This window comes from Perca flavescens, chromosome 1, assembly GCF_004354835.1.
Source record: "Perca flavescens isolate YP-PL-M2 chromosome 1, PFLA_1.0, whole genome shotgun sequence".
NCBI classification, from domain to species: domain Eukaryota; kingdom Metazoa; phylum Chordata; class Actinopteri; order Perciformes; family Percidae; genus Perca; species Perca flavescens.
The window spans coordinates 35244431-35271421 of NC_041331.1; the positions used below are offsets into that span (position 1 = coordinate 35244431).

The 26991-nt window shown below is 39.4% G+C and overlaps 1 protein-coding gene across 2 annotated transcripts in view; it reads right to left on the reverse strand.

Moving 5' to 3' along the window:
* adcy7 (adenylate cyclase 7) overlaps window positions 1-26991 on the reverse strand; it is a 75179-nt gene that overhangs the window by 14511 nt on the left and 33677 nt on the right. The window contains exons 3-17 of one of the 2 annotated variants that reach the window (XM_028578010.1): window positions 19563-19760; window positions 18560-18733; window positions 18035-18184; window positions 11084-11244; window positions 8516-8627; window positions 7487-7614; window positions 6722-6880; window positions 5964-6096; window positions 5197-5385; window positions 4828-4868; window positions 3323-3382; window positions 2253-2330; window positions 529-598; window positions 326-423; window positions 63-147 (exon numbers count right to left, since the gene is read on the reverse strand). In XM_028578010.1, the coding sequence (XP_028433811.1) occupies window positions 63-147; window positions 326-423; window positions 529-598; window positions 2253-2330; window positions 3323-3382; window positions 4828-4868; window positions 5197-5385; window positions 5964-6096; window positions 6722-6880; window positions 7487-7614; window positions 8516-8627; window positions 11084-11244; window positions 18035-18184; window positions 18560-18733; window positions 19563-19760 (1836 nt within the window). The remainder of the gene's footprint in view (window positions 1-62; window positions 148-325; window positions 424-528; window positions 599-2252; window positions 2331-3322; window positions 3383-4827; window positions 4869-5196; window positions 5386-5963; window positions 6097-6721; window positions 6881-7486; window positions 7615-8515; window positions 8628-11083; window positions 11245-18034; window positions 18185-18559; window positions 18734-19562; window positions 19761-26991) is intronic. The other variant, XM_028578017.1, reaches the window with a different exon arrangement.

Below are 26991 nucleotides of genomic sequence, written 5' to 3' on the forward strand. Positions count from 1 at the left end.
CTGAAACTTTAACTTTAATCACCTTAATATTTGAATGTTAACATAAGACTTAACACACTGACCTGGAAGTCACCTGCGAAACAGATGGCCAGGGTCAGCAGCAGCACACAGACCATCACTCCAAATGAAATCCCCAACATCTGTAGACTGAAGAAGATAAAGACCAGAGTGTGTGTCAAAATTCAGTCTCCAGTCTCTCCTTTTCCCATCAGTACAATTATCATCTTCACAGTGTGTTTCTTCATCCCTGTTGCACTGCATTATAACTGCTGACAACTTGATGATTGATTTTTGTTTGTAAATGACTAAATCTGGTCATACTCACTTCTTTGTGACAAACATCTGAACCAAAAAGATGCAGAGGAAGATGAAGGTGGCGCAGCCAACATAGTGTTTAAACATCGGCAAGTCCAGGGCTCGGTACTTAGAAGAGGAAAAACAGAATACGGCTAAACCTCTTGTTCAGCACCAGAATGCTTGAATGGAAATGTATCGCAAATGTTTTTAGTGGATTTCTCTTAAACTAACCTGTTTTTCCAGATCTTTCTTTGGAAACCACAGAGCTAAACTGCCACTCTCTTCAGACTTAGACCACTGCCTGAGAGAAAGGAAGGAGGGCAGGAAGGAAGGAAGGAAGGAGGCCATGAAGGAAGGAAAGAATAGAGCTTTAAGTAGGGCTAATAATTGGGCAAACTCAATTATGAAAGCATTATTTTCTAATATTGTGATTTATTGTAAGATAACTCTCATCACCTCAAACATTACAACATTGCACTATTATGCTACTTGCACACTGGTTACTTTATATTAGGTTGTACATTTTATTCTACACTTGTGTACATGTACATTCTTTTAATTAAAAGTTTTTTTTCAGTAGGTCTGGTATTTTGATCTTTTGTTATCTTATTTATTATTTCTAGTATATTTCTTGTATTTTCTGGATGTGTGTGAGTGAGTATGTATGTATTTCCCTGTAACTTGCTGCTGTTCCCAGTTTGGAATTAATAAAGTCTGTCCGTCCATCCATCCGTCTATCTACCTTACAATGTTTAATAAAAGTATTTACAAAGATATTGTTACCAAGACTCCTAAAAAGAGCTAAATGCTCAGCATGTTAACATGCTCACAATGACAATGCTAACATAATGTTAAGCAGGCATGTTTACCATGCTCACCATCTTAATTCAGTGTGTTAGCATGCTAACATTTGATAATTAGCACTACACACAAAGAATAGCTGAGGCTGATGGAAATATCATGAGTTTAGCACGTATTTAGTCATAAACTAGCCTTGTTGACACCAGACCCTTCTCAGTTGTAACTGAGAGTGGGTCTGGGAAAGGTTCATTGACAGTTCATTTCCAACGGATGCCGCTCAAATGCCTCTGGGCGCATTGGATAGTCCAACCAATCAGACCAACGATCTGGGTGACGCTGCGCTTTGGTAGCAGTCATTTTGAATGTAAACAAAAAGCTGCTTGCCGTCGCTGCGCTATCGTCGTCGCGTAAAGCCTGCCTCAACGGTTGTGATTGGTGCCTCGATTTTGGGGACATTGGAAATGGGTTTGAATGGGCTCTTCGCCAGACTGACTTGCAGAGCAAATCTCAAATTTGCCGGAAGTTCGTCAGGGTTTACCCAGGCTAGTCATAAACCAAAGTGTTGGGACAATTTGAAATTGTGACCTGATGGTGGTGCTAGACAAAACGTCAGGGGATCACCAAAGTTATTACAACTCATCCTGAGGGGGGCATGCATTTTGGTACAAAACTTCATGGTAATTCCTCAGATTGAGACATTTCACTCAAAACCACAAATGTCAACCTCATGAATGCGCTGGAGGAAAAGGCAGGAAATCACCAATGTCCGTAGGATTCATCATCTGGGAACAATGAATGCCTGTACTAAATTTGATGGTAATCTATTTCATAGTGGTTGAGATATTTCAGTTTGAGCCAAAGTGATAGACCGACCTACCAAAATATGGCAAACTAACACTGCCATCCCTTGCCGTAAGCATGGCTAAAAAGTTAAGATTTTTGTCAAACTTTACTTTATCATTCACTCAAACTCGAGAGCTTCGAGTCACAATATCTCCATAAGAGTAATCTCTCACGTTGGCATGCCTACATTTAAAAGTTTGGGCAAAGTGCAACCTGCTTGAACATGTCAACCAATAGAACAGTAGACAGTTAATTTATGAAATGTACTTAATGCATAAAAGTGATTGACTTGTGGTAAAAAATGGTCCTACTTGCTGCTGAGCTCATCTATGGTAGTAGTCATCTCGTTGTGTAGCTCCTCATCAAACTTACTCTTCTGGGATTTGTTCCTGCACCAGAAAGCACCGAGACAATTAGGAAGAGGCAGACGGACAGACACTGAAACACGCATGCTGACTGGAACAGATGCTGGAAAACCAGATCAGGCCAGACAGGTTACTCAGGTCCAGTTTAGCTGTGCTTGGAGGCAACAAGGTTAATGCCATTCTGAGCATTAGTGAGAAAAGAGAAATATGATTTGTGCCTGCAAAGGAGTGTGCCGGATGCAGAATGCTGTGTGTTAGATGATCTCTGAAGGATTCAGCTGGAGTGTTTCTGCCGTGCTTCTGCTTGTAAACCCCCTACTCTACCAGGAAGGAAACACTCACACAGATGCAGAGACCCAGATACACACAAGCCCCAGTCAGTGATCAGTGTTAATAGGAGCATGTCAGTCCACTAACAGAGGTTACAGGGTTTCTTGGGGCGTTTGAGATCATATGTTGCCCTGTTACAAAGAGGTAGCAGTGAGAAACGGTGAGAAAAGAACAGTATTACACCACTGCTCAGGTTAGTGTTAGGACAGTAAGGCGCTCCGTTAAGGCAATAGTTCTCACCCTGTAGAACATGACATCACACAGACTTATTTTGGGGGTGTGGGAGTCGCATAATGATTTAAAAAGGTTGGTGTGAATTATATTTGTTACATTGGAATTTATGGTGTCATATGTTATCTTTTTTTTTTAAACTATGATGATACATTAGTCATTGTAGCCTCTACTCTACTCCCACAAAGATTAATCAATTCAACAATATTTAAATGATTCATTTTGGGAAACTACATGACGCATACTGATTCCTGGGTACTAAAACAATGGTGGAAACTCAAAAACATTATTTACAGTATGCGAAAGCTCTACCATGTTTTCTATTTACACTTAAAACAAGTGGCTATGAGCATGTATCCATTAAGTTTTGTTTTTTGAGGGGTCACAAGCCAAAAGGTTGAGAACTACTGCACTGAGGGTATGAGGACCTTGCGGGCCATAAAGGCCCCACTCACTTATAGCTGCTGAACGGGGGGGAAGGCAAGGAGAACGGTTCTTCTAGAGACTCATCAAAGCTGTCAGGGCCCAACCATAAACACAAACACAAATTCATCACAACAGAGCAGTGGAAAGCCTAAAAAATAAAAACCACAGGGCCAATGATCAAATAAATGTAAATATCTATCCAAAACACTGCTTGTGAATAGGAGAAGCGCACTCATGACTGTTACTTTTAACCGTAGGAAAACAATTTACACTGCTATGGTATGTCATCGAGCTTGAGTGAGTGCACCTCATTCCACTATCACTTCAGCCGCAGACATGTTCACCAGCTGCTGCCTGTGCCACAGTGGACTGAATACATGAATGAAATTAACAATTTCCGACAACAAATCTCCATTCTCACAGGGTGGAATGCTTGTGCTTTTAGGCACACACTTATCTTTTCTAATTACATTACTCCAGCCCACACTGTTTGTGTAGGTGAGTCCTGCCCACTAATCAGTAGCTACACTTTAAATATTTGTCCGTACGCTTACTGCATATACCAGATGGGCAAAGATAATTAACCATTATAAGCTACAACCATAATCAATTTGTCTATGTATTATTTAAAGGTAATGGAAGGGCTTGTTATAGAGCTCAGCGCACCCACCACTCTGCAGGAAACACAGCTGTAATAAGCAGACCCTTGGTGACGACATTTTATTGGCAAATGTTTTATTCCAGTTTGAGACTGACTCCTCTAACACTCCTTTTGCTTTGGGAATATATGCTAACTTATTGTCAAATAATGTTTGATTTTAAGAACAATTTCACTCCTTCCTCTCCGCAGGGTGTTAACTACTTAATAATTGATGAGCAATGATAATTCATGTCTGTAAGTTTTACCCACTTGAATTCTGTTGAAAGGGGGAGGGAGCACACCTTTTATCTCATAAAGACAAAAACACTAAACATCCTGCCTGCTCACTGAATATCACTTTTACTTAGACAATCAACTGTATATTAAACTTTGGAAATTTGGATCACATATCCACAAAAAAGTGTAAGAAAATGTGAGTGAAAAGAAGAATCTAACATGTAACTAGTCGTCTAACATGACTGACCATAGTAACACCATAATGCTTATTTTGATGGAATTTCCATTCCATCAAAATTTCTAAGCTCCCACGAAAGGCATTCATCTTATACCTTATGATAATATCTGTGTGGATAGCTGAACATTGGCAATACTGTAAATGCATTAAAAAAAATCCTTTTAAACACTTTTAACACACTTTTGCATTACAAAATATTGTTAATGAAATGTTCAGATTCCATGAAAAGATGGGAAAGTCTCGGAAGGGAAAGCTGATGGGAAACACTTGATGCTACTGAACAGCGTTGTTACATAGGCTGGCTCCAGAGTGAATGTGTGTGAGCAGCAGCACATAATGTACAGTTAAAAATAATAATAGTCACAAAATGGAAACTGTACATGTGAATTTATTTTGTAGCAGTTCAGAGTTGTTCCTACCTCTCAGGGAACTTGCCGGGGACTGGTCGTAGAGGGATGTCCTGGAAAAGGACAACATTCACCCAATGAGAACGCATGATATGCGAGTGTTGAAGGCCAAACCAACTGAAACTCAATTTAGCCAATGTTTTCATTCAAAAAATAGTGAACTTCTCAAGAAAATGATTACTATTAGTCATTGTGTGCATTTTGCTTTTTTAAAAAGATACCTCTCAAAACACTAGAAAATCAGAAAGTCTGTCATACTTGACTAAAGCTTTGAACATCCTACACCAAATAATGAACACAGCAAGTCCATGCCTTGTATCTGTGCACTCTTTAACGTGGGCTCCAGTTTATAACAACTAACAACAACAACCCGGTGCTTACCTTGCAGCGTGGCTTGCCATTGACAATAGCGTCTGGGGTGAAGCCCTCTCGGTTCTGAAGGTGGGCAAAAGGTTTGACGGCCCCCCAAGATTCCAGGTAACGGGTCATACGCACGGACGCCCTCATCTTCAGACCATCATTCACCCGAGGTTTAGGCGCACTACGGCTGTTCAATGATGGGTCCTTAGACTTCATACACAAACACACGGGGGGGGGGGATTTGTAGGCAGAGTGATGTGAAAATGTTTTGCCAAAAAATCTAAATGGCAGAAAATTGAATGGTGTGCAGCAGATACTGAAAAATCTGTCCACAACCCAAAAATTCAGAAAAACAATGCTTTTGATAATTGATCATTCTGTTTAAAGGGGGAGGGAGCACCCCTTATGTCTCATAAAGACAAAAAGACTAAACATCCTGCCTGCTAACTGAATATCACTTTAGACAATCAATTGGATATTAAACATTTAAAATGTGGATTACTAATCCACAAAAAAGTGTAAGAAAATGCATAGCATTTAGACAAAAAAAACATTTGGATATGTAGGAAGCAAAGTCACACCAAAAAATTATCAAAAACACAAATAAGTCTGTACTCAAACCATGTAATCACAGGTTTTTTAAATGATTATTTTTCTCTTAATATTCTTTGTTACCATATCAGCAAATATTTAGGTGTTTTCAAATGCAACATATTTCTCATTCTTTCCCTCACAATGTGCATATGTTCACAATGTGCATTTTCGAGGAAGACGAACAGAGAACTCACCCGTGGATCAATGACCAGGTAGGTTTGGATGTTGAGCTCTTTTAGGTAAGGGTCCCTAAGGTGGCCATTCCCGTCTTCTACTTCATAAGCCTTGTTCAGGTGCTTCAGAGTTGCCTCTGTGATGTGGACACGTCTGACCGAGTGAGGAAAGAGCAAGAGAAGGATTGAAATACTAAGCATGGCTTGTGTAACACTTATTTCTTATTAGTTGATAGTGCTTAGTTTTGCAATGACACTTACATTTACCATTGTGGTTGCTCTCTTTAATACATTTTATTTTTTGTACAAAACACAGTGTTTCTGTATCATTAATGGAGTGTAGACATGTAAATATATTCTTATTCCAAAAGAAGACATCCATCCTTTTCAGAACGGACCACTTACAATATCTTGTTGTGAAAAAAATACTAAATAATATTAAGGATCTAGGGTTACGCTAAGGCAAGTGACACGAAAATGATATCATGGAACTGATTCTATGCAATTCATTTGATCAGAGTTGCATTGTGTATCACCCCCCGCAACTAACTGAACCTGAACATTTACGTCTGCAACTTAGTTGTTTAAAGTAAAAAGTGAATTTTTTTGCAACCTGGGTTATGCAGTCAATAATAATGCTGATATTGCATCACATGATTTTCAGTTGGTCCCTGGTAAAACCACATTAGAAAAATAATGGAATTTACACAATATGATACATAAATGTGTATAAATGTTAATAAAACTAATACAAAAAAGTAATTTAAAAAACAACTTACCCTGGAAGGCCTCCGGACTCCATATGATTGGCCAGCGTGACATCATGTGACCACACGTCAAACTGCCACTTACGAAGGCCAATGACACCGCAGAGCACGTTGCCTGAGTGCACGCCCACTCTCATGTTGATATCCACTCTTGTGGCCTCCCGTACCTGTCTGGAGGAGTTTCACAACAATACCAAAGCTCATTGTTGTTGAAGGTTGTTTCTATATGCAGAACAATGTCCTGGCTTTAAGGCCCATTAACAGTCTGAGGACAACATCACAATATAGTCAGCGGGCCGTTCCATATGTGTCTATGTGAATAGGGTTGGGTACCTTATTTTTACAATGTGAAGCCCTATTGCATGTCACTGTGTGTCAATAGTCCTATTCTCAACTGATTAAAAAACATCATGTACTAGAGCAGAGTCAACATTTACTCAGACTTTCCTGCTCTTGTAATACACTCTGTAAAATGGCATGTCATTTCCAACATTTGCAATTCTAGGCATTACTGTACAAGATTTTTCAGTAACCCAAACTGTGTTTCCCTAAGCTCAAGCCATGACAAAGAATGACTCACCCTACAGTTCACCATTACAGCTGCACCACACAATTCTCTGAGAGGTTCCACAAATAGCTTTTACACACTTTATTTACATAATTCATCTTGAAACTAAGTGTGCTTATCACATCTCTTATTCTCTGTGGTTAGGAGTTAAATCGAGAAGCGCTATATATTTCAATCAGGGTTGAGGTCGATGCTTGGCACAAACTCACTTGATGGCTTCACACATGTCCAGGCCCATTTTGACACAGTTCTTGGCATGTTTAGGCAGAGAGACTGGCAGCCCTGACACACAGTAGTAGCAATCTCCAAGAATCTTGATTCTCATGCATTCGTTTTCCTATACAGAAATTAGAATGAGGAGAAGAGAAACCAAAATAATACAGTTTTGTGCAACCAAGCAAATAATTAAATGTTGTCTGGTTGCATAAAATGTGGGTAAGCAGACAGACAGCATATGAGCCCATCAATAAAACTGCAGTATTGTACTACTGCAGTCTAAGTGCCTTGGTTGTGACTTGATAAGAAGAGCGTTTGCCTGTTCAACTGCCCAACTCAGATTTTCCCAGCCAGTATGAGGTTTAGCAGAAACCCTCATGTCAGTAGCCTCACTACTCTAATATTTACATTAGTACTGATAAATGTCTTAAAGGTCCCATGGCATGAAAATTTCACTTTATGAGGTTTTTTAACATTAATATGAGTTCCCCCAGCCTGTCTGTGGTCCCCCAGTGGCTTGAAATGGCGATAGGTGTAAACCAAGCCCTGGGTATCCTGCTCTGCCTTTGAGAAAATGAAAGCTCAGATGAGCCGTTTTAGAATCTGCTTGTTATGAGGTTATAACAAGCAAGGTTACCTCCACTTTCTCTGCTTTGCCCGCCCAGAGAATTTGGCCCACCCATGAGAGAGAGACATCATGGCTTTCAAACGAGAAAAGTGGCAGTTGGTCAAGGCCACACCCCCACCCTCCACCTTGCCCCTCCCACTCTCTTCCTCAATAGCTTCAGACACAGAAATGGCACATCCTAAGGAAAGCTCATTGTGTGACTGGCTCTAGTGGCTGTAGTTCTGCACCAAACCTGAATTTCGGGAAAGAGACTTCAGATACAGTATTAGGGGACCACTAAGGCCTATATAAAAGCATCCAAAGAGCACCATGTCATGGGACCTTTAAAGAGATAAACAGTCAACTGCTAATTAAGCTTAGAGGTAATGTAACATCATTCAAAATGATGACTCACCTTGGCAATTTGGTCAAATTTTCCAAACAATTCATTGAGCATAATGACAAGCTCTTTTGGAGAACAGTCACTGGCCAATCGGGTGAAGCCAACGATGTCAGCATATAGAATACTGAAAGAAAGAAATCATACAATTAGAGTTGACGCACAAATTCACTCACATAAACAGAAACAATGTCTGCTCCGACATGTAAAATATGAAATGAAGAATAAATCTATTTTACTTACTGAACTATTTTTTAAATTTCACATACTAAAATGTAATACCACTTTTTTTTGCTACAACTAACCCTAACCCAAAAAGAGACCTCACAGAGACCAAAATGGTATTTCAGGTTTGCGTTGCACTTAAACACAACGGATACTGGTGGGCAATTGTAATATATCCCCGTAACTTCTGTCATGCTGTGTGGATGCATGTCCAGGCTGCTAACAAAAACTATTTTTAGGAGATCATCCCTGGCTTTTCCAATCTGTCAATCCACTTTACAATTTGAAGCATAGTCGGGACCATGAAGCTTACACCATTTGTGTCCTCCAAATTTGGGCCTGATTTTCTCTGTACAACATTGTCAGCCCATTATGACTCATTATGACCATTAAAGCTCCTGAATTGGGATGTAGGATTTCAGGAAAAAACAGCTCTTGACCATCCTCCCATTAACCTCTAGAAGACCTGATCAGTGACTGAACAAAAAAAGCCTGTCTGGTTCAATGCTGAATCATAGTCTCTGCATCATTAAAGCTGCCAGACAGCGGACCACAGAGGGACAATGATATCTCATCTGACCTCTGAAAGACCCCCGACACCACCAGCTGGAAGTTTGGCAAAAGCCCAACCTACATAGAGCATCTGACCTGCCTCCCTGTCTCAGCATGTCTGGCCACAGTGGGAACTGACATTCTAACAGTTACAGTGCCAGCCTCAGTGAACACCATGCTCATCTCACTGAGCTACAGTACATGTCAGCAAGTGTGATGAATACTGTGCATGTAAATTACAGCATTATGGGATATATTTAATTTGACTTTGAGATGGGGTTCACATCCTTTCAAACTATGTACATAACTATTCAAAACTCAACCTGTTTACAAACCACCACAAATATTCATTGATATTGGTGTGTGAGATACAAATATAGAGAGAGAGCGCTACATGACCTGAGCACAGCCCAGGCTTGGTTAAAGGTTGCTGACCTGAGTGCAACTGCCTGTCTGGTGACCAACAGAGGGACCCAGACCGTGCACCTGTTCCACTGCCTGACTGAAAATGGCCAGGTGCTTCATGAGACAGACATTTAATGACTGGTCTGACTGAGGTAATTATAGGGATGGGTCAGGGTTGCAGCTAGCCTATCATTCACCACCTTCTTACTAAATTAACATGGCAGCAAACAGGACTGATGTCTTCACAATGACCTCTTGATTAGCAAAGACTAAAAAGGTTTAGTGTCTAAATATTTTGAAAGACAAGATTGCCTAAGTGGATATTAACAGCACAATAATTTTCTCTATGTTTTGCTATCTGCGTTGCCATTTCAGTTTAATTTTATGCCAGAATTACATCTTTCAATTAAACTGATCAGAGCTGAAATTGCTCTTTAAAATCAAAGACAAAAACAAAAAGAAGCTAAAGAAACCACAACTAAGCTTTCTTCCAATGTATTCATTTTCTTCTTAAGAAACACCATAATGCAATTCCCTTATTGAATTAAGGCAAAGGCTGTGTCTTGCCTACATTTATCTCCCACCACCCCCAAAAAAAAAAAAAAAAAAAAAAAATCAGCTGGTGAGCCATCTGCCAACGTTCAGTTTAAGCTGACCAAATATCTGTCAGCACTTGCTAAATTAATGAAACCCTGCTAAAACAAAGAGCTAGAACTGGGTCACTGCTCTGAAAACAAACAGACATATACTAATCTCCTGAGTGGTCAGAGAAACTGCTTTGTGTGTGCACAGTTTTTGCTTTTGTGCCCAATCTATGTTTGATGAAGTGATGTGCATAGAAAAAGCAAAAATATAAGTTTCCCTGAAATCGACTGATTTTTTTAAATTGCAAATACAGACAAAGTAGTAGACAGATGGTTAAAGAACTTCATTTTTATTTTTTGGGATATGTAGATGTATAAGTATAGCCAGCTTAAAAAACTAAAAGTTCAAAAAGCAAGACTATTTTTTCTCCTTTTTTGCTGTTTAAGGTATTGCTTTTTACACAGGTCTGTCATAGTGGTTACTAGTCATAATTCATCTTAAGTTACCTTATCACAAGTTTTAGCAATTGGGAACCTGTCTCCTGTTATAAATTGTAAGCAGTGCAGGTTCAGGCCACAGACACTTGTCACTTTCAAAATCTTAGGAAGGACAGTCAATATACTTCCATTGATACTTTGCAAAAAGTCTTTGTCTTGGTGGCTGCTCAGGCATTTTGACCATCCCCTAAGTGCATGGTTTGACCAGTAAAATCAGGGTTCCTTGATAAGGTGAGCCTTTATAATGGCTATTTAATGATCAATACATCCAAAAATCTATGGCTTTCCATGTATTTTAAAAGGTGGTTTGTGATTGTACCTGACGTTCTCGTGCCTCTTGACATAAAGACTGTGGAAGTTGTTATCTTTGACCAGTCGCTGTTGTTCTTCTTTGTCTTTACAGTCTCGCAAGCGTTCCATGATTGTAAGCTTCATCTTCATGGAGATGTAGACTGGTAGCACAGACTGCAGCAGGTTCTCCTGCAAACACACAAAAATGTGTTAATAAGCCAGGCTTATTTGACGATCACACTCAATGAGTGATGAGGAAAAAAAGTCTACCTGGGAACAGCCCCCCCCCCAGTAATTGGATAAGAAATACTTTTGTTTTATTGAAGAGCAATAACAAACAATAGTTTGGTTTAATTTTTCGGAAAAAGCTAAATTGTTATTGCCTACATTGCTTACAATATCATCTCTCAAAAAACTAAACATATTTGGTGCATTTAAGTGCCATATTACATTGTTTTTAAAGAAAACATTTTCTGAAATGCAATAACAACCTCAAACTAAGGCATACATTAAACATACATAAACATTACCTTAAGTTGTGCAACTTAACTTTCAGAACTACAAGTTTCAACCTGAGACTGATCTGTATATAGACTTATAAGTATATATAAGTTATATTTAACCTATTTTCATTTATACATTTGATTGCAATGTCACACAGCTCTTGCTTATGCTAGTAGATCATTGATCCGCTGTTTCTCCGTGAAGGGAGAGAGAGTGAGAGAAAATGGTGCGCAACAATCAGCTGTTTTTCTGAAGGGACAGTCAACAAGTCTGTTCTTTAGATCAAACTGTGGTCACCACTACGTATTTTCTTGTCTTTGATTTTGGTAGTTGTTGTGTTTGGTGTAGTTTCATTGTCCATACGACTGTGATTTACTTGTGTCGGGTCCGCTTCGTGGAATGGATGATTAAGTTAGACTCAATGTTTTCTGTTAAGATGCTGAAGCATTGACGTCGTGCTATTATTGTGGTAAGCTAGTTTGATTTTGCAGTAGACACACTGTACAGAGTTTTCATTTTAATTACGTTTGAATTGATTCCAAACTGTCATTTTCTCCAGCCTGTCTCTTCTCTTAGCCCCTCACTATTTACGCTCCCTTTCTTCATTTTGTAATCTGCGCCGTCAGTTTCATGGCATGTGTCGGGTCGCCAGCAGCGTCAGCCCGGTGTGCGACAGTAATAATAATCCGTGCGGAAACACTGTGAGCAATACAACGCTTGTAACATTGTTTAAACAAAGCTTTGAGGCAAATCATTTTGCATTAAGGATTTTTAGTAATTGAATTATTCGAGTTACTCGAGGAATCGTTTCAGCCCTAATCACCATGCTGCCAAATACTGGTAAACATGACAACGTGGAACAATATTCATACACACTGCACCAGCAGTAGGTATGGCAAAATGCATTAATTCAGTAAGAAATAACATTGGAGTCAGTCTGCCACAATCATTAGAAGCCTGAGAAGTGTTCAAAGTTCAATGGCTTGATTAAGACAGGAATCTGAAGAGGCAACTTCTCAAGAAATGACTAATCTCTCTTTAAACCACCAGATGGGCGTCAGGTTAGATCATCTGACTTCACTTACCGAGTCAAGTTGTTGCTTGTTAAATTAATCTACAGAATGGCTTTTACATAACAGTCACCACACAGTCCTTTAAAACAAACAAGTTGATGTAAATAGAGATGAATGCATAAGAGAACAAAAATATAAGAAATTTTAAGGTATGAGACCAAAGCAAAGTGTGTGTGTGTGTGTGTGTGTGTGTGTGTGTGTGTGTGTGTGTGTGTGTGCGTGCGTGCGTGTGTGTGTGTTTGTGTGTGATGTTGTCTGACAAAATTTAATCATTTAAAATGGAACTGTGCTTGAAAATGAAATAATTTCTCATTTAAACCGGTATTCAAGCATACAACCATGTGAGTCCTAAATATGTACAGTACTTAAGCTAATAAAATCTTGGATTTAGTAATTTTTCAGCCAGGCCACCTAAGGACATTCACATTCTTGTTTTGAAGCCCTTCCAGTGTTCATTTTGCTGTATACTCCAGGTCACTGTCCTGTCTTCTAATAACATTATACTAGAAATAACTTCTGAAGAATCTTCTGCATTTAGCTCTATTTATGGATTCTTCTGTTGGACTGGATCAGCGTAACGTTAAAATGTCTCTGCTTAATTTTTTGGCATAGCACCTGCTGAAATTAATTCCACCAGCCGCCACTGGGTCTGACACAGTGCTTTGCATTACAGCAAGAGTTTAGATTACTTATCCAGTAGACCGGGGGAAGATTTGACTTAACGTGTCAAAATTGTCCATGTTGCTTTCACAAGCCTTTAAAAAGGACAATTCTGGCGCAAAATGAACCTAAGGGTTAATAACATATGTGTACCGAGTCAAACGTTCTCTGGGATCTGTTTTCATGCTAATCAAATGTGTCTGTAGCTTGAAACTAGCTACCGCAAACCGGTGTTTAGCTGCTAACGCTAGCTTTCAGGGCACAGGGTAAATCACTATTTCTACACCACTAACAAGGCTCAAAATAGCACCACACTTAAACAGTAGCATAATGAGGGTCCGTACATACAAACCAAAGTATTGAGAACTTTGTAAGTGTACAGACAGTTTATTACAAAGATAGATTATAAAGACAGTAGCATTAATGTTTACATGCGGCCACCATCTTGGATAACAGTCATGACCAGTCGAATCACGAACGCTGTGTTTGAGCTATGTTACTGTTACTGGTTGCACGCAGTTCGTCGTTCGACTGTTATCCAAGATGGCGGCCGCATGTAAACATTAACGCTACTGTCTTTATAATCTATCTTTGTAATAAACTGTCTGTACACATACAAAGTTCTCAATGCTTCGGTTTGCACGTAGGGACCCTAATTATGCTACCGTTTAAGTTACCGGTTTGCGGTAGCTAGTTTCAAGCTACAGACACATTTGATTAGCATGAAAACAGATCCCAGAGAATGTTCCACACGGTACACATATGTTATTAACCCCTAGGTTCATTTTGTGCTGGAATTGTCCTTTAATTTCCCTGGAGTGTTTCTGGACACTCTTCAGGTTGTACAGACATCTCAAAAGAATAAAATTAATTTGGAGTGTTATAGCAAAGAGGTGAATGTGTTTTGACTCAAAGCAATCCAGCTTGTCATTTTTTATTAATTTTTAAAAGAACTAAAATAAACAAAAAAATGAATAACCCAAACGAAATAATCAAAATTTTATAATGTTTTAAATCAGGCTGTGAGAAAGGTCAAGAGGGATACTCACATAAGGCAAGGATGTGTGTGTGTGTGTGTGTGTGTGTGTGTGTGTTTGTGCTCTGCTGCAACCTGAACGGCTTCCATTCACTCTGGCTGACCTCTTACAGGGTTTAAATTACCTTTTTAGTTTCCCACACGTTTTAATTGTTTTACGTAGCTTTGAACATTCTCTGTACACACAAGTGTTAAGGCTCTGTATCAGAAATTATCTCCGTCTATAACAACACGTCTGAAAACGCATTTCAAATGACCATTCGCATACACTGGGCATGTGGGTGATGGTGTAAACAGGAAGCAGATAACATTACAACATTATTCTGCAGTCAGTTGAAATTCATGGATGTATAAGCTGGAAATACAGAATATACTTTGGAGAAAGTACAACAATTGCAAAAGTAAGACTAGTGATTTATTTGCTTGTTTCTGAAAGGTATGTAAGCCTACCTAACCGATATGACTGAAGTGGGTATCTGCGTCGTCGTTTCCAAAGGTCTCCTTTTCTGCCCGTACAAACTACAATGCAACCCGAGTTTTAAACCTAAATATCTTGAGAACCGCTCATCCTATCTACTTCACACTTGGCGGGTGTATTGCTAAGGACCCATGGTTGTGCTTTACGTCGAAGTTGGTTCAATTTGGATGTGTTCAATATAATGAATACCTTCGCTAAGTGTATTTCACCGGTGTTTCTGACCGTGAGTATCCGCGACTTGGATATGTTGGGCAGATTTCCATTCTAAAGTAAAACTATTAACTATTTATAGTAAAACTATTAATAGTCCTGCATTCAAATGTTTACTTAAAGAGAAGAAAGAGAGGCATTTTCAGCACAATTCAATTTACTTAAAATCTGTTCAAGGTGGAGCTTTCAACTCTAACACTGGATAGTTAAATGAATTATAACGCATCATGTTTTAAATGGGGATAACCAGTAACATTTTTATCAGGTTACTGTAGTATACAGTTGAGTTGCATTTTTTAAGTGCTATGGGTGCTTTTTGTAAGTTATTTCAGGGTACAATGGGTTAGTAACATAATTCAATTTTTTCATATCTAATCATCATAATAAATATATAACTGTTTGGGGCCAAATACCAGAGGCCAAGCTCTCAACCTGTTTCAAAGAGGCATGTGTGGGCATTGCACTAGTATCTTAAATATGGAAAAAACTGTGTCCTCTTTAAATACATGCAGTCACATACATTTACTTTGATTTATGGTAAAGCAGTAGTTGTAGAGGGGACAGTAGTGTTTTAGAGAATCTTCTTAAACGTCACACAGCTTAAATAACATTTTTAACGTCCTTCGAACCTTCCAAGAAACATTTCAGGAGGAACATGCTGGGCTCACTCCTGCTGAAATTAACGTGGGAGCACAATGTGAGTTCCTCATTGGTTCCCCATTTGGAACGCTTTTGGATCTTCTCCCACCATGCTATTATGTCCCTGTTCTCTTTGGATAACTTTGTGAAACAGGCTTCCTTTTCAGCCCCAATTCAAATACAACAGGGTGTTTAAATGTTAACGATTATATCATTCCTTTCGGTCCTGCTAGGCAACATAACTGTTTCCCTGTCAGCACGTTTTATGTCCTGCACTAAGCAACAGTCATAACAAATGACAAAATGGGAAAATTGTTTTAAAAATGCCTCTGAATTCAAAGGAAGTCAACACAGATGCATCTAATTTAAAAGACATCACAGGGAAATCTAATTTGAGAAGGATTTGTTAGTCGCAATGAAAACATCTATGGGGGAGTCAACATGAGGCCAGCCAAAGGCAAAGCTTAGAGATGAAGCAATAGTATGGCAATAACAATTACTGATTAGCTATTTTCATAATTCGTCTGTAATGTTTGCTTCCATTCACTGAATTTACTAAAATACAGATGATGCAGAAAAATCTAAATGTATTAAAATGCTCAGCACAATTGGCTTTGAAATATAAAGAACACTTTTTCTCACTAAGGAAATGGTGCTACACCATCCTATTTAAAAAAATAAATAAATAAATACTAATAGTTTTTCTTTATTTACCATCATTACCTGACTGATTTTTTCTTCTTTTTCTTCTTTTTTTTCTGATATATTATCTTTTATAGGTTTATTGTAATTTAGGCCTGCATGAGTAATCGTTATAAAATCGCGATCTCGATTCACCCCTGTTCGCGATTTAATTTTTAAATGACTTCGAAATTTTTCTTTGGGGGAGGGGGAGTATTTTCGGCATTTATTTTGATAGGACAGCTGAAGACATGAAAGGCAAGCAGTTAAAGAGTGTTCTTTAGAGACTGAAGCTGTAGCTGCAGCATGTTGATTGACATGTTTTAATTATGTAAAGACATGTTCAAGGAGTTCAGATAGAGCCTGGATCAGGGCTATATTTGGTTCAATGTGTTATATGTCACTATTTTTGGTAGCCTACTGTACTTAAATGGCCAGTATGTACTTTATTTTCTTTATTCATTGAAGCCTCTATGTTTACAGGCTTGTGGTGATGCGCAATGTGCTATAGATGCCAAAATAAATCTATGTTTGGTACTGCCAATTTGTTTTGTTTTGCCATGGTTCCTGTGTGCAATAAACATTACACTTCGTGAGAAAAAAATTGTGGCAGAGAATCGTGATATCAATTCTAAGCTAAAAAAATCGTGATTCATATTTTTCCCTGAATTGTGCAGGCCTAGTGTAATTGTACCTTTTGTTTCTTAAAAAGGTACAATATGTAGGATTTTCAAAAAAAAACTATGTATAGACTAATAAAAAAGTAATCCCCTGTGGCCTGCATGTCTTCCCTCTCTCTCTCCCCTTTCTCACCTAGCTGTCCTATCAAATAAAGGTGGAAAAGCCCAAAAAATAATCTTTAAAAAAAATGTTAAAAAGTAATCCCTCTCAATTTCTTCTCATGACCCACTAGAAGTGTGTGGCGGTGTCCGTATGTGCAGACCCTGCCCCCTGCCTGTATTTTCTCTTTTCTTCTTATTTTGCTGTGTGTGGGAAATTCATGGGCATCAGCAAAGAGCCTTTGGGCCCCCCGTGGGTGCGTAAACATCCAGCCAATCACAGCATGCAGGGTGTACAGCCCATTCTCATTCCCAATACCACCACTTTGTCACAACCCTTAGCGTCTGATACAGGCGCACAAGGCACCCAGAGGAGACCTCTGCTGTGTGCTGTCAGTCGGGTCTGTTTATTCGATACATTCAGCAGCAGAATGAAGCTCTGCATTCACAAAGAATCCAACAATGCAGAACCTTGCTGTGGAGTTGTGGGTGTGTAACTGCTGTGAAACAATCAGAAAATGTTTTATTACTCTGATTCACAGCTTTGTTCTCGCTAAAGGCCCTCCCTCTTTTAATTCACTCTCTCTCTCCTCTCTTTGGCTCATTGAGCAGGGAAGGAGGGGACAACTTTAAGTGCTGAGTTTAAAAACACCAACCGACAAAAATAACTATATACATTATACCTTTAATGCATGTGTTGGTCATGGTGCTTTACCTTGCTTATCATTTTCTTTAACATGCATTTACTGAATATTTATTATTTCTAGGATACCTACACTAATATAGTGAGCCAAACTTTGAAAGGCTTTGGTAACATACGTGCTTTCATATTTATTGGCCATTTCTTCAGACAGAGTGTAGCTATTCCTTGTGGGACTAGTTATAAACTAGTCTTTGATTGGCAATGTATTACACTAACCTGTTGTCTTTTTTCTATCTCCAGCTTCATCCGCATGCTCAGGCACCTCAAGGTGTCTTGAAAGGTCTGCCTTAGGGTTTTCTCCATCAGGAACTTATGGAAGGCTCCCACCACAATGCCACACAGAAACACCACTGCATTGGACAGCAGCTACAGAAACAGACACAGTAGCAGATGTTAGAGCTCAAATGGAAACACATGCATGTATCTGATCCCCTGTATGTCGCTGCTGGAGTGGGACTTGAGAAATGACTCATTTACTTTGTTAGTGGCTTTACTTTAAAAAAAACAACAACATTATGTCTCTGACCCTGGCCAAACATTATATTATGTCTAAGTGCTGGTCATTTTTTGGTTAAACCTAATGATAAAGACTATTTACACAAACATTGGAGAGATAACATTGGCCTTAAAAATGACCCATATTGGCTTAAAGTCTTCAACACACAGCTGTAGACTGATACATTAGCGTTTCAGAAACATTTCTGCATCATAATGGCATAGTTTTTATCCAACTGGTTTTACCTGGTAAGCGATGGACTTATTGTCGTAAATGGGCTTAGTGTCGTAAATGGTGAGGTACAGTGCGAGAACCACGATGTGGGACAGTGAAGAGATGACGCTCAGCACCACAGCGTACCACAACTGGAATGGCAGCATGGTGTACACTGTGAAGATGATGAAGAGGAAGAAAGGCACCTGGAAACATAAAGGTTCAATTAAATGAAGAAGTCATCTGTTATGACAAAACCTGCCCTAACCCTTCAGGCACTTATTTTATCTTATATTCATCTGGTGCCTTAAAAGTGTGGTCACACAGCTCACAAAACTTGGAGAATACTTGAAAGATAAAAAGAGGTATAAATTGTTGTATGCCTGTATTTTGGGATACGAGGTATAAGGAATACCTACAGTATAACATTACTATAGACCTATTATCAGCAAATACAGTGCTGAATTATAGACTTACACATGAGAAGTTGAAAATAATAGTAAATGTATTTAAAGGGGCTGTACTCAGAACATTAATATAGCAGTAAACAACTATTTAATATGTAGCTACAGTGGCTGGGTTTGTTGGTAGAGCAGGTGCACATATATAGATGTTTACTCCTGAATGCAGCGGCCGCAGGTTTGATTCCAATCTGCGGCCCTTTGCTGCATGTCATTCCCCCTTCTTCTCCCCTTTCATGTCTTCATCTGTCCTATGAATAAAGGCATCAAATGCCCCCAAAAAATATCTTTAATATGTAGCTACAGGGAAGTAATTGGGCATCATGAGCAGAGCATGCAGTCACACTCCCTCTGTGTGTGTTGTACTGTAATCTTGAGCTTTTAAGATTTCCAGTTTAGACCTAATCAAAAAACTAATTATAAATAGTTCTGGAGCTTCTTCACCTCTGTGTAGACTGTAATTTGTCATGCAAGATTTTCAAACCTGCAAGAATGCGTGGAAGGATCATATTATAAAAGTAACTTGCAACAAAAATATAACCTTAATTTGAATCTGGCTGGGAGGTGAAGTTACCTGGTCCCAAGGCAGGATGATGGGGCCGCTGAAGATGAAGGTGTGGCCCATGGTGAGGTGTGTGGCCCATACAATCAGGCCCAGGAGACGCCTCCATCGCTGTGAGAGCATCTCCGTACAAACCAGCACGAACACGGCTAGAAACACAAACAGGCTGCCGCTCACCACACTCACAAAGGCACAGTGTTTCTCTGCGCTCTGCTCAAGCAGCCAGGGAGAAGGAGAAAAATAAACGCACATTTTATAACAGTTATATCATCAAAAAATGCAACAGCATTATTGATACTAAGCTCTTTTTTAACTAAGTGGTTTACTGCTGGTGTTTCTGACTGATTAAACCTGAGGTTTTAGACGAGTATAAGATGCTCCTGAGCTATTGATATTCATCAGCATCAAGGCTTATGTAGTGAGTTTTTCTTTAAAACCTGTCTCTGAGTCATATCCTATTTGCTCCAAGCCACCATCTTCCTGATTGAGTTACTGTATAGTGAAAAGCAAGGACGAGGGAAAAAGATCATATTCATTTGAGCATACGTGTGTGCGTGGAAGTATGTTTGCGTATGTTTGTGTGAATATCTGTGTGTGTGTGCGTGTTGTGATTGTAAATGCATGCATGAAAGCAACAACTATGTTTGTCTAAGCGTACACATGTGAGTCTTGGTGTAAGTGGGAGAGAAGAGTGTGTGTCGGAGGGAGAGAACGAGAGACAAAACAAGGGGTTAAAAGAGAGCTCAAGAGTGAGACAGAGGAAAAAAAGTCAGTGTTAATAGACCTCTGCTCAGAGAAGGCCATCTCTTCATTGTATGTAGAGCTTTCTGGTTACCATGGCAGCACTGGAAAAGGCCAGATCTCAACTAAAGCACTTTCTACTCGCTATGTAGCTGTGAGTCTTGACAAAAACCTTTTTGTAGGCGGAAAAAGAACAATCATTCCATATGAAGGAGCTAAAACCACGTAAACAGACGTTATAATGTTCAACACATGGCACATCAACTAAATGTGCAAATGCTCCTGTTGTTCCTGTACCGTTTCTGACAGTATCGTATATTCCTGCAGTAATTTCACCAGGTGACAGCTTTAAACACTGTATTTATTACTAAACAAGTGAAAAATAAGGTGTGTATTATATTATCTTACAATTAATAGGCACAGCAGTGAGGATGCCTACACTACCGGATCATCGCGATTTTAGGTAATTACAGACAACAAAAGGCAGGGGTCAAAGTCAGTGGCTGAAAAGGTGTGAAATGACTAAATAAGAACCATGTGTGGAAGGCCAAGGACTTCTTATAATGGAACATGCACTTCACAAACATCTTCTTGGAACCATATAGACCCATTGTATTTGGATAGAATTTTAAGAACCCCAACAACAGGCTGCTTAATACAATCTCTCCATCCAATCAGGGCCTAAGACTGGTGCAACGAGTGGCACTTGGAACATCCGTAGTTTTCCTCTCAGCATTGCTGTTCATCCGATGCCGACTGGAGAGGAGTTATATAAGTTAACTGTGACTTTTTGACACCAGTAGCCGCCCCCTAACAGGCACCCTGCCCCCTCTTTTGCATTCAACAACAGTGTTACACAAGCTCCATCCCAGCATTTTCTCTCAACTCTTCTGTACCCCTGGCAACTATGTGTGCGGGAAGAAAGAGGAGAAAGAGGAGAAAAGGAATAGGAGTGAGTGATGGTATGTCCAGGGATGGATGATGGGGTGAGTAAGTGAATTTTGCATATTTAATGCTACAATTAACAATCCAAGAGTAATTCATTGTGTGTGTGTGTGTGTGTGTGTGTGTGTGTGTGTGTGTGTGTGTGTGTGTGTGTGTGTAAGAGACAGGGATGGGGCCATTTCAAAGGACTGTGTAAGAGACGAGAGAAAGGAGTGTGCCGGAGTGAGCAGCAACACAATGGAAGGAAGGTTAAGATGTTTTTTCCAACAGAGGAAAGTAATTTAATCTCCGGTGACAGAAGATTTCAGTACACTACTTGAACCACCGGACTGACTGACTGCTATGCTACCTCATGCCAAAATCAACCGCATGCCAAGTCAATGAATACCTGCCTTTTCCTGTCACAGTCAGAACCGCAATTACACTCTTTACACTTTGACAGCTACATTGTTTCACCACAATTGTACTTCTTTGTTTGGACATCTTCTATGTCTTGGTTCATTTCCTTCTATTCAGTTTTCAAACAAACATAACAAAGATTTGGATTTTCTAGCGCAGTAGGGTAGTGCATATTTAGCAGGGAGATGATGCTTCAGTAAATAGACCCCGTGTCAGCAGGCATATCTTCTGTTGAATTATTTTTGAGTGCTACCAGCTCCAGGGCTACTGTTCTGTAGTTCACCCTGACCCCTTACCCTCTCTGTGGACAAAGTCAACACAATTTCCTGACGGAGAAGTATCATCAGCATTATCAAACATGCCAGGGCTCCACACAAACTTTTTGCCTTGGTTGCACTGGTGCGCCTAAGTTTTTTTATTTAGGTGCACCAGCACAAAATTTAGGTGCACCCAAATTTTTCCTCGCATCGCCGTAACGCTGAATGCCAATACACAATATATAGCTCTGTATTTTTTTACAAAGTGGGCTAAATGTTCAGTTTTAAGTCAAAGCCACTTTTCACAAGCTCTTTTATTAAAACAGATTGTGATCAAAATAAAATGCAAAGACAGGGTTTCCTTTACCAGTTTGAAAATATACAGCTGCAACACGTGTAAATGATCTGAAATAAATCGCCTGGGATATATATATATATATATAGAGAGAGAGAGAGAGAGAGAGAGAGAGAGAGAGAGAGAGAGAGAGAGAGAGACCTATATATCTGAGAAAGCTCCTTCATAAGCTTTCAACAACAATAACAGACTGATTAAAAGAGAAAGAGGACGCCCGGATAGCTCAGTTGGTAAATATAGACTCCGACATGTGGCCCTTTCCTACATGTCATCCCCCTCCCCCCCTCCCCTTTCATGTCTTCAGCTTTCCTATCAAAATAAAGGCCGAAATCTTTAGAAAAAATAACGACCGAAAGACCGAGGGAGTGCGATGGACTGAAGCATATGCTAGGCTACTCAGAGAGTGACGGCTGCCTCATTAGCAGCGTTACAACCGTCTTGTGTCGGCTATGAAATGTCTGTATCGTCACTGCGTTGCATTTTTATGAACTATGACCCAGCAGGCTCCGTCTTACACGCTATTACTCAACGAACTGAAGTTAGTTGAATTTAATAACTTCTCATGTGTTTTTCACCGTGGCGGTCGCAGTAACAGAGAGTTACCAGCGGAAACACTAGTACCAATACAGGTTTCCCTCTCATACTTAACAATATACAGCTGTGTTAATAACAATTAAAACTGTAGACAAATGTCGGGAGTTTGGCGGTTTGGACCGGCGGCGCTGTGTCTCCATGTTGCCGTGTGTGAGTGAATGGGGGCTGCGCGGAGGAGCGATCCAAACAGGCACGGCTTTCCAGAAGGAATGGGTCATGTAACGCAACATTAAACCATATCCATATGAACGACATTGCTTCGTTAGTGGAGAGGCAGCGGATGCAAGGACGTTAGGTGCACCGGTGCAACCTAGGAAAAATCTTGGTCGCACCCTTACAAACTTTGGTCGCATTTGCGACCAAATTGGTCGCACTCTCGAGCCCTGCATGCCCCCTGATGTTGTTTAATAAAGGCATTTCTAACATGCAGCCTTTTCTAATTTAGGGAAAGCAACTGAAAAAAATGCATCCTGTATTTCTGTGTCTATTTCAGCGATGCCCTCCTTCACATTCAAACAGTTACACAATCACTCACTCATTCACACTTCTGGGAAGCTACACTGGAAGTGAAGGGGAGTTAAGTGCTTTATTTAAGTAGTTTGAGGGAGAGAAAAGAGTTTTTATTATTAGTTTTATTTGTCACATTTTCACAGCTAACTTAGAGATTCAAACTGACCATCCAATCCCATCCTACTTCTCTAAACATTAGGCTACTGCTGCTTCCCCCACTATCCAACTAAATGAATCATCTATGCACCATCAAAGCAATAGAAAAATGCCATAGGGCTGTAAATCTAAAAAAACAAAAAAAAAAACATTAATTATTAATTTTTGGTTTCCATATGTTTTCTTAATGAATTAATAATAATATTACTAGTAGGGCTGTGTATTGGCAAAAATCTGGCAATACGTATCACAATACATGGGTCACGATTCAATATATTGCAATATATTTCAATAGTGTGCGTAAGGCGATAGATTGGGATTTTTTTAAAGTATCATTTTAGAAAAACTAATATTTAAAAAATGACATGATGTTCATAAAAGTCAAAGAACTTTACTACTTTTCTTTAGGTAAACAATTCAGTATCTAGCGGTAAAGGGTTTAAACACAGCATAAACGTGAACCACTGTCGTACATGAATATTTTTGGACATAAAAAAAAAAGGAAATCAATATTGCCTTTTTGAAAATCGATACAGTATTGCAAAATAAATTATCACAATACTCAAGTGTATCGATTTTTTCTTACACCCCTAATTACTAGTAACACCTTTCATTATAATGCAGCCCTGTACAACGCCATCAGTAACTATGACCTTAATGCTAAAACATATAGTTCAATTAACACCTCTATAGAAAGTGAAACCGAAGCTTATTGGTTCTGTTGCAGAAGTAAGAAAAACCTTGTTCAAAATCCCATTGACACAAACAGAGCCTCAACAGTAGGTTGTGTGGCTCGCTTCATATGTTAAGATGAGGACAGCATTATCCAATGACGATTTATTCAATATTTATGGTTTTTGGTCTTTAACGAACACAGTTTTCCCATAAGTCCTAGACGTTCACGGTCTTAACGTCATGGCTCATCAGAAGAGGCGAGTCTATGAGCGAGTGAAGGGGCTGCGGCTAGCTAAGACGTGTCTGTAATGACAGCAGGACAAAGAGGACGTTTTTAGACAGCAGACATTATAACGAGAATGTTGAAAAAGTACTTTATAGTACAACATTGGTGAGTTGTATGGACCTGAATGAAACCAAGTTCCTGCCAAGTACCCACATTGCCGCTCTTTGTAGTTTTTTTGTGATTACAACCGTTGTTTAACTTTGTTTAAATCACAAAGGTTTCAATTGTAACATAAACTTCTGTAGTGGATGCAGCTTGGTCTTAGACTTGAGTATGAAGACCCAGGAGCATGCTTAATTTTTTCAGAAAGACAGATGAAAGAAATGCTGAAGAGAGATTGCACTGAGTTTAAAAAATCTAGTGGAACAGAGGCTAGTTCAGCCCTGGCATTATAAGAGTAGATAGATGTATTTGATTGAATTAGACTATGCAGTCGTATCTAATCAAGTGGCCACTGAGTATAAAATTCACACAATATAAGCTGTACATTACTGTGACAAAAACTGATCAGAAATAGATCTCTATTTTGACATGTCATAGTAGGAAGAACATCATAGGTGCATTTTAATTTAGACGAGGCAGTTCCAGGGTCCTAGTCATGTGCACGATGGCTCACTAGAATGACTTACAGGTCTACATCATGGATCAGAGGCCATCTAATGTTATTTGTTACACCTACGTATGTCCTGCTATGACACATTAAGATTTCTGCTGTGAAAAAGGCCTATAGACCTCAGTTAGGTGACATTTGTACAACATACCCTCAAGAAGAAAACAGAAAATAGATTCCCTGCTTAATGTAACTATGTTCTGGGTTACACTGTAATCATCACCAGCGCTGGTGTTTCAATGTCACATATTAGATATTCATTGCAGGGTTTCCCCCAGAAAAGTTGTTTAGCCTGGTGGCAAGTGTCTTTTTCCGATGAGGGCCCGGCTGGGACCAGTCACAGACGGATAGTCAATAGTTTCAACAAAATAATGGACGGAATAGCGAAATTGAGAACTTAAAAAAGCTATAAGACAGATTTCACAGAGCTCTACATTAAGTAAGCGCTAAAATAGGAATGCAACGATTATAGATTTTGTTGGTATGATTTTAGTCTGAATAATAAGAATAATCACGGTTTCACGATTATCACGAATATTATGCATTTATTAATTTCACTACTAATGTATGAAATCATACACTCTAGATTTTTTTTTTGTAAGATAATTTTTTGGGGCTTTTCCCTTTATTAGAAAGTGGATAGATATGAAAGGGGGAAAGAGATGGGGAATGACACGCATCAAAGGGCAGCAGGTTGGATTTGAACCCTGCGCCGCTGCAGGACTCAGCCAACACGGGGCGAACGCTCTTACTGGGTGAGCTAGCGGCCACCGTATAACACCTTAACAGTTTTGATAGTTTGAAGTTGGCAACAACAGTGCTGTGACATGATTTACAAACGTAACGTTACCGTCAACTCACTCACTGTGAATGCAAATGTCGGCTCCTGACTCGTTAGCTGTTAACTGTAACATTATCGTTAACAATAAACAGGCTAACGTTAGCTTACCGGAAACGTTAACAAGCTTACAAGTGCTTAATATTGACAAACAATAGTCGCAAGCAAGCTTACCAACTTGGGTTGAATTCCATGTTGCAGCTGTAGCTGTCGTAAGGTCAGGGGCTAGCTCTGCGTTTTCCTGTTTGCTTACAGTGATATAATGTTAAGAAATTGCAGCAGTAAATTATCCCACTGCAGGATGCTGTTGTACATCACTCTGACAGTCAATACTCTGCATTTCATGTGTCTAGCACATGTGCGTGCATGCAAGCATTTATGTTGTCAAGGAGGTTTAATAGGAACTGCACACACTGCTACACATAACACGCAGCCAGTTAACACTCGGTGTAGAGGAGCCTTTACGATTAATTTACCATGACGTTTTAAAGCGCGGTTAATAGTGAAATCGGTTACTCGCTGCATCCCTACGCTAAAAGATAACTGGAGATTTGCAAATATGACTATGTCTTAGTTTCCAACCGAGCCGTCCTACTGTAACTGTAAAAAAATGATGATAGGATGACAATAACAGGTCACAATGTACTGTTCTTGTAGTTTGTGGTTGTTGACGATAAGGAATGATATGTCTTTGTTGACGATAACTTTACCTACTGTAAGCTATACTGTGATCTGTTGTGGATTTATGCGCGTTTTATACATTATGTTGTTATGCTTTATGCCTGCTTCAACACAAATTGCCCTCTGGGACAAATAATAAATTGATTGATTGACTGAACTTCTAAAGTTGGGCCTGGTGGTGGGGGAGGGGGGGGCAACTTAGGCCTGGTGGGCCACCAGGCTTGCAATACACTGGGGGGAAACCCTGCATTGTAAGTCAATTTATAAGTTACCAAAACATTTACTGCACCATTTTAGCATTGATTAGGATGCAGCCTCTGTTTAGTCCTAAAGCACCACCTGAAGCCAATTGTGTTACTAGTTTCATAATCTACTAGCCATTGTACTGTGCACA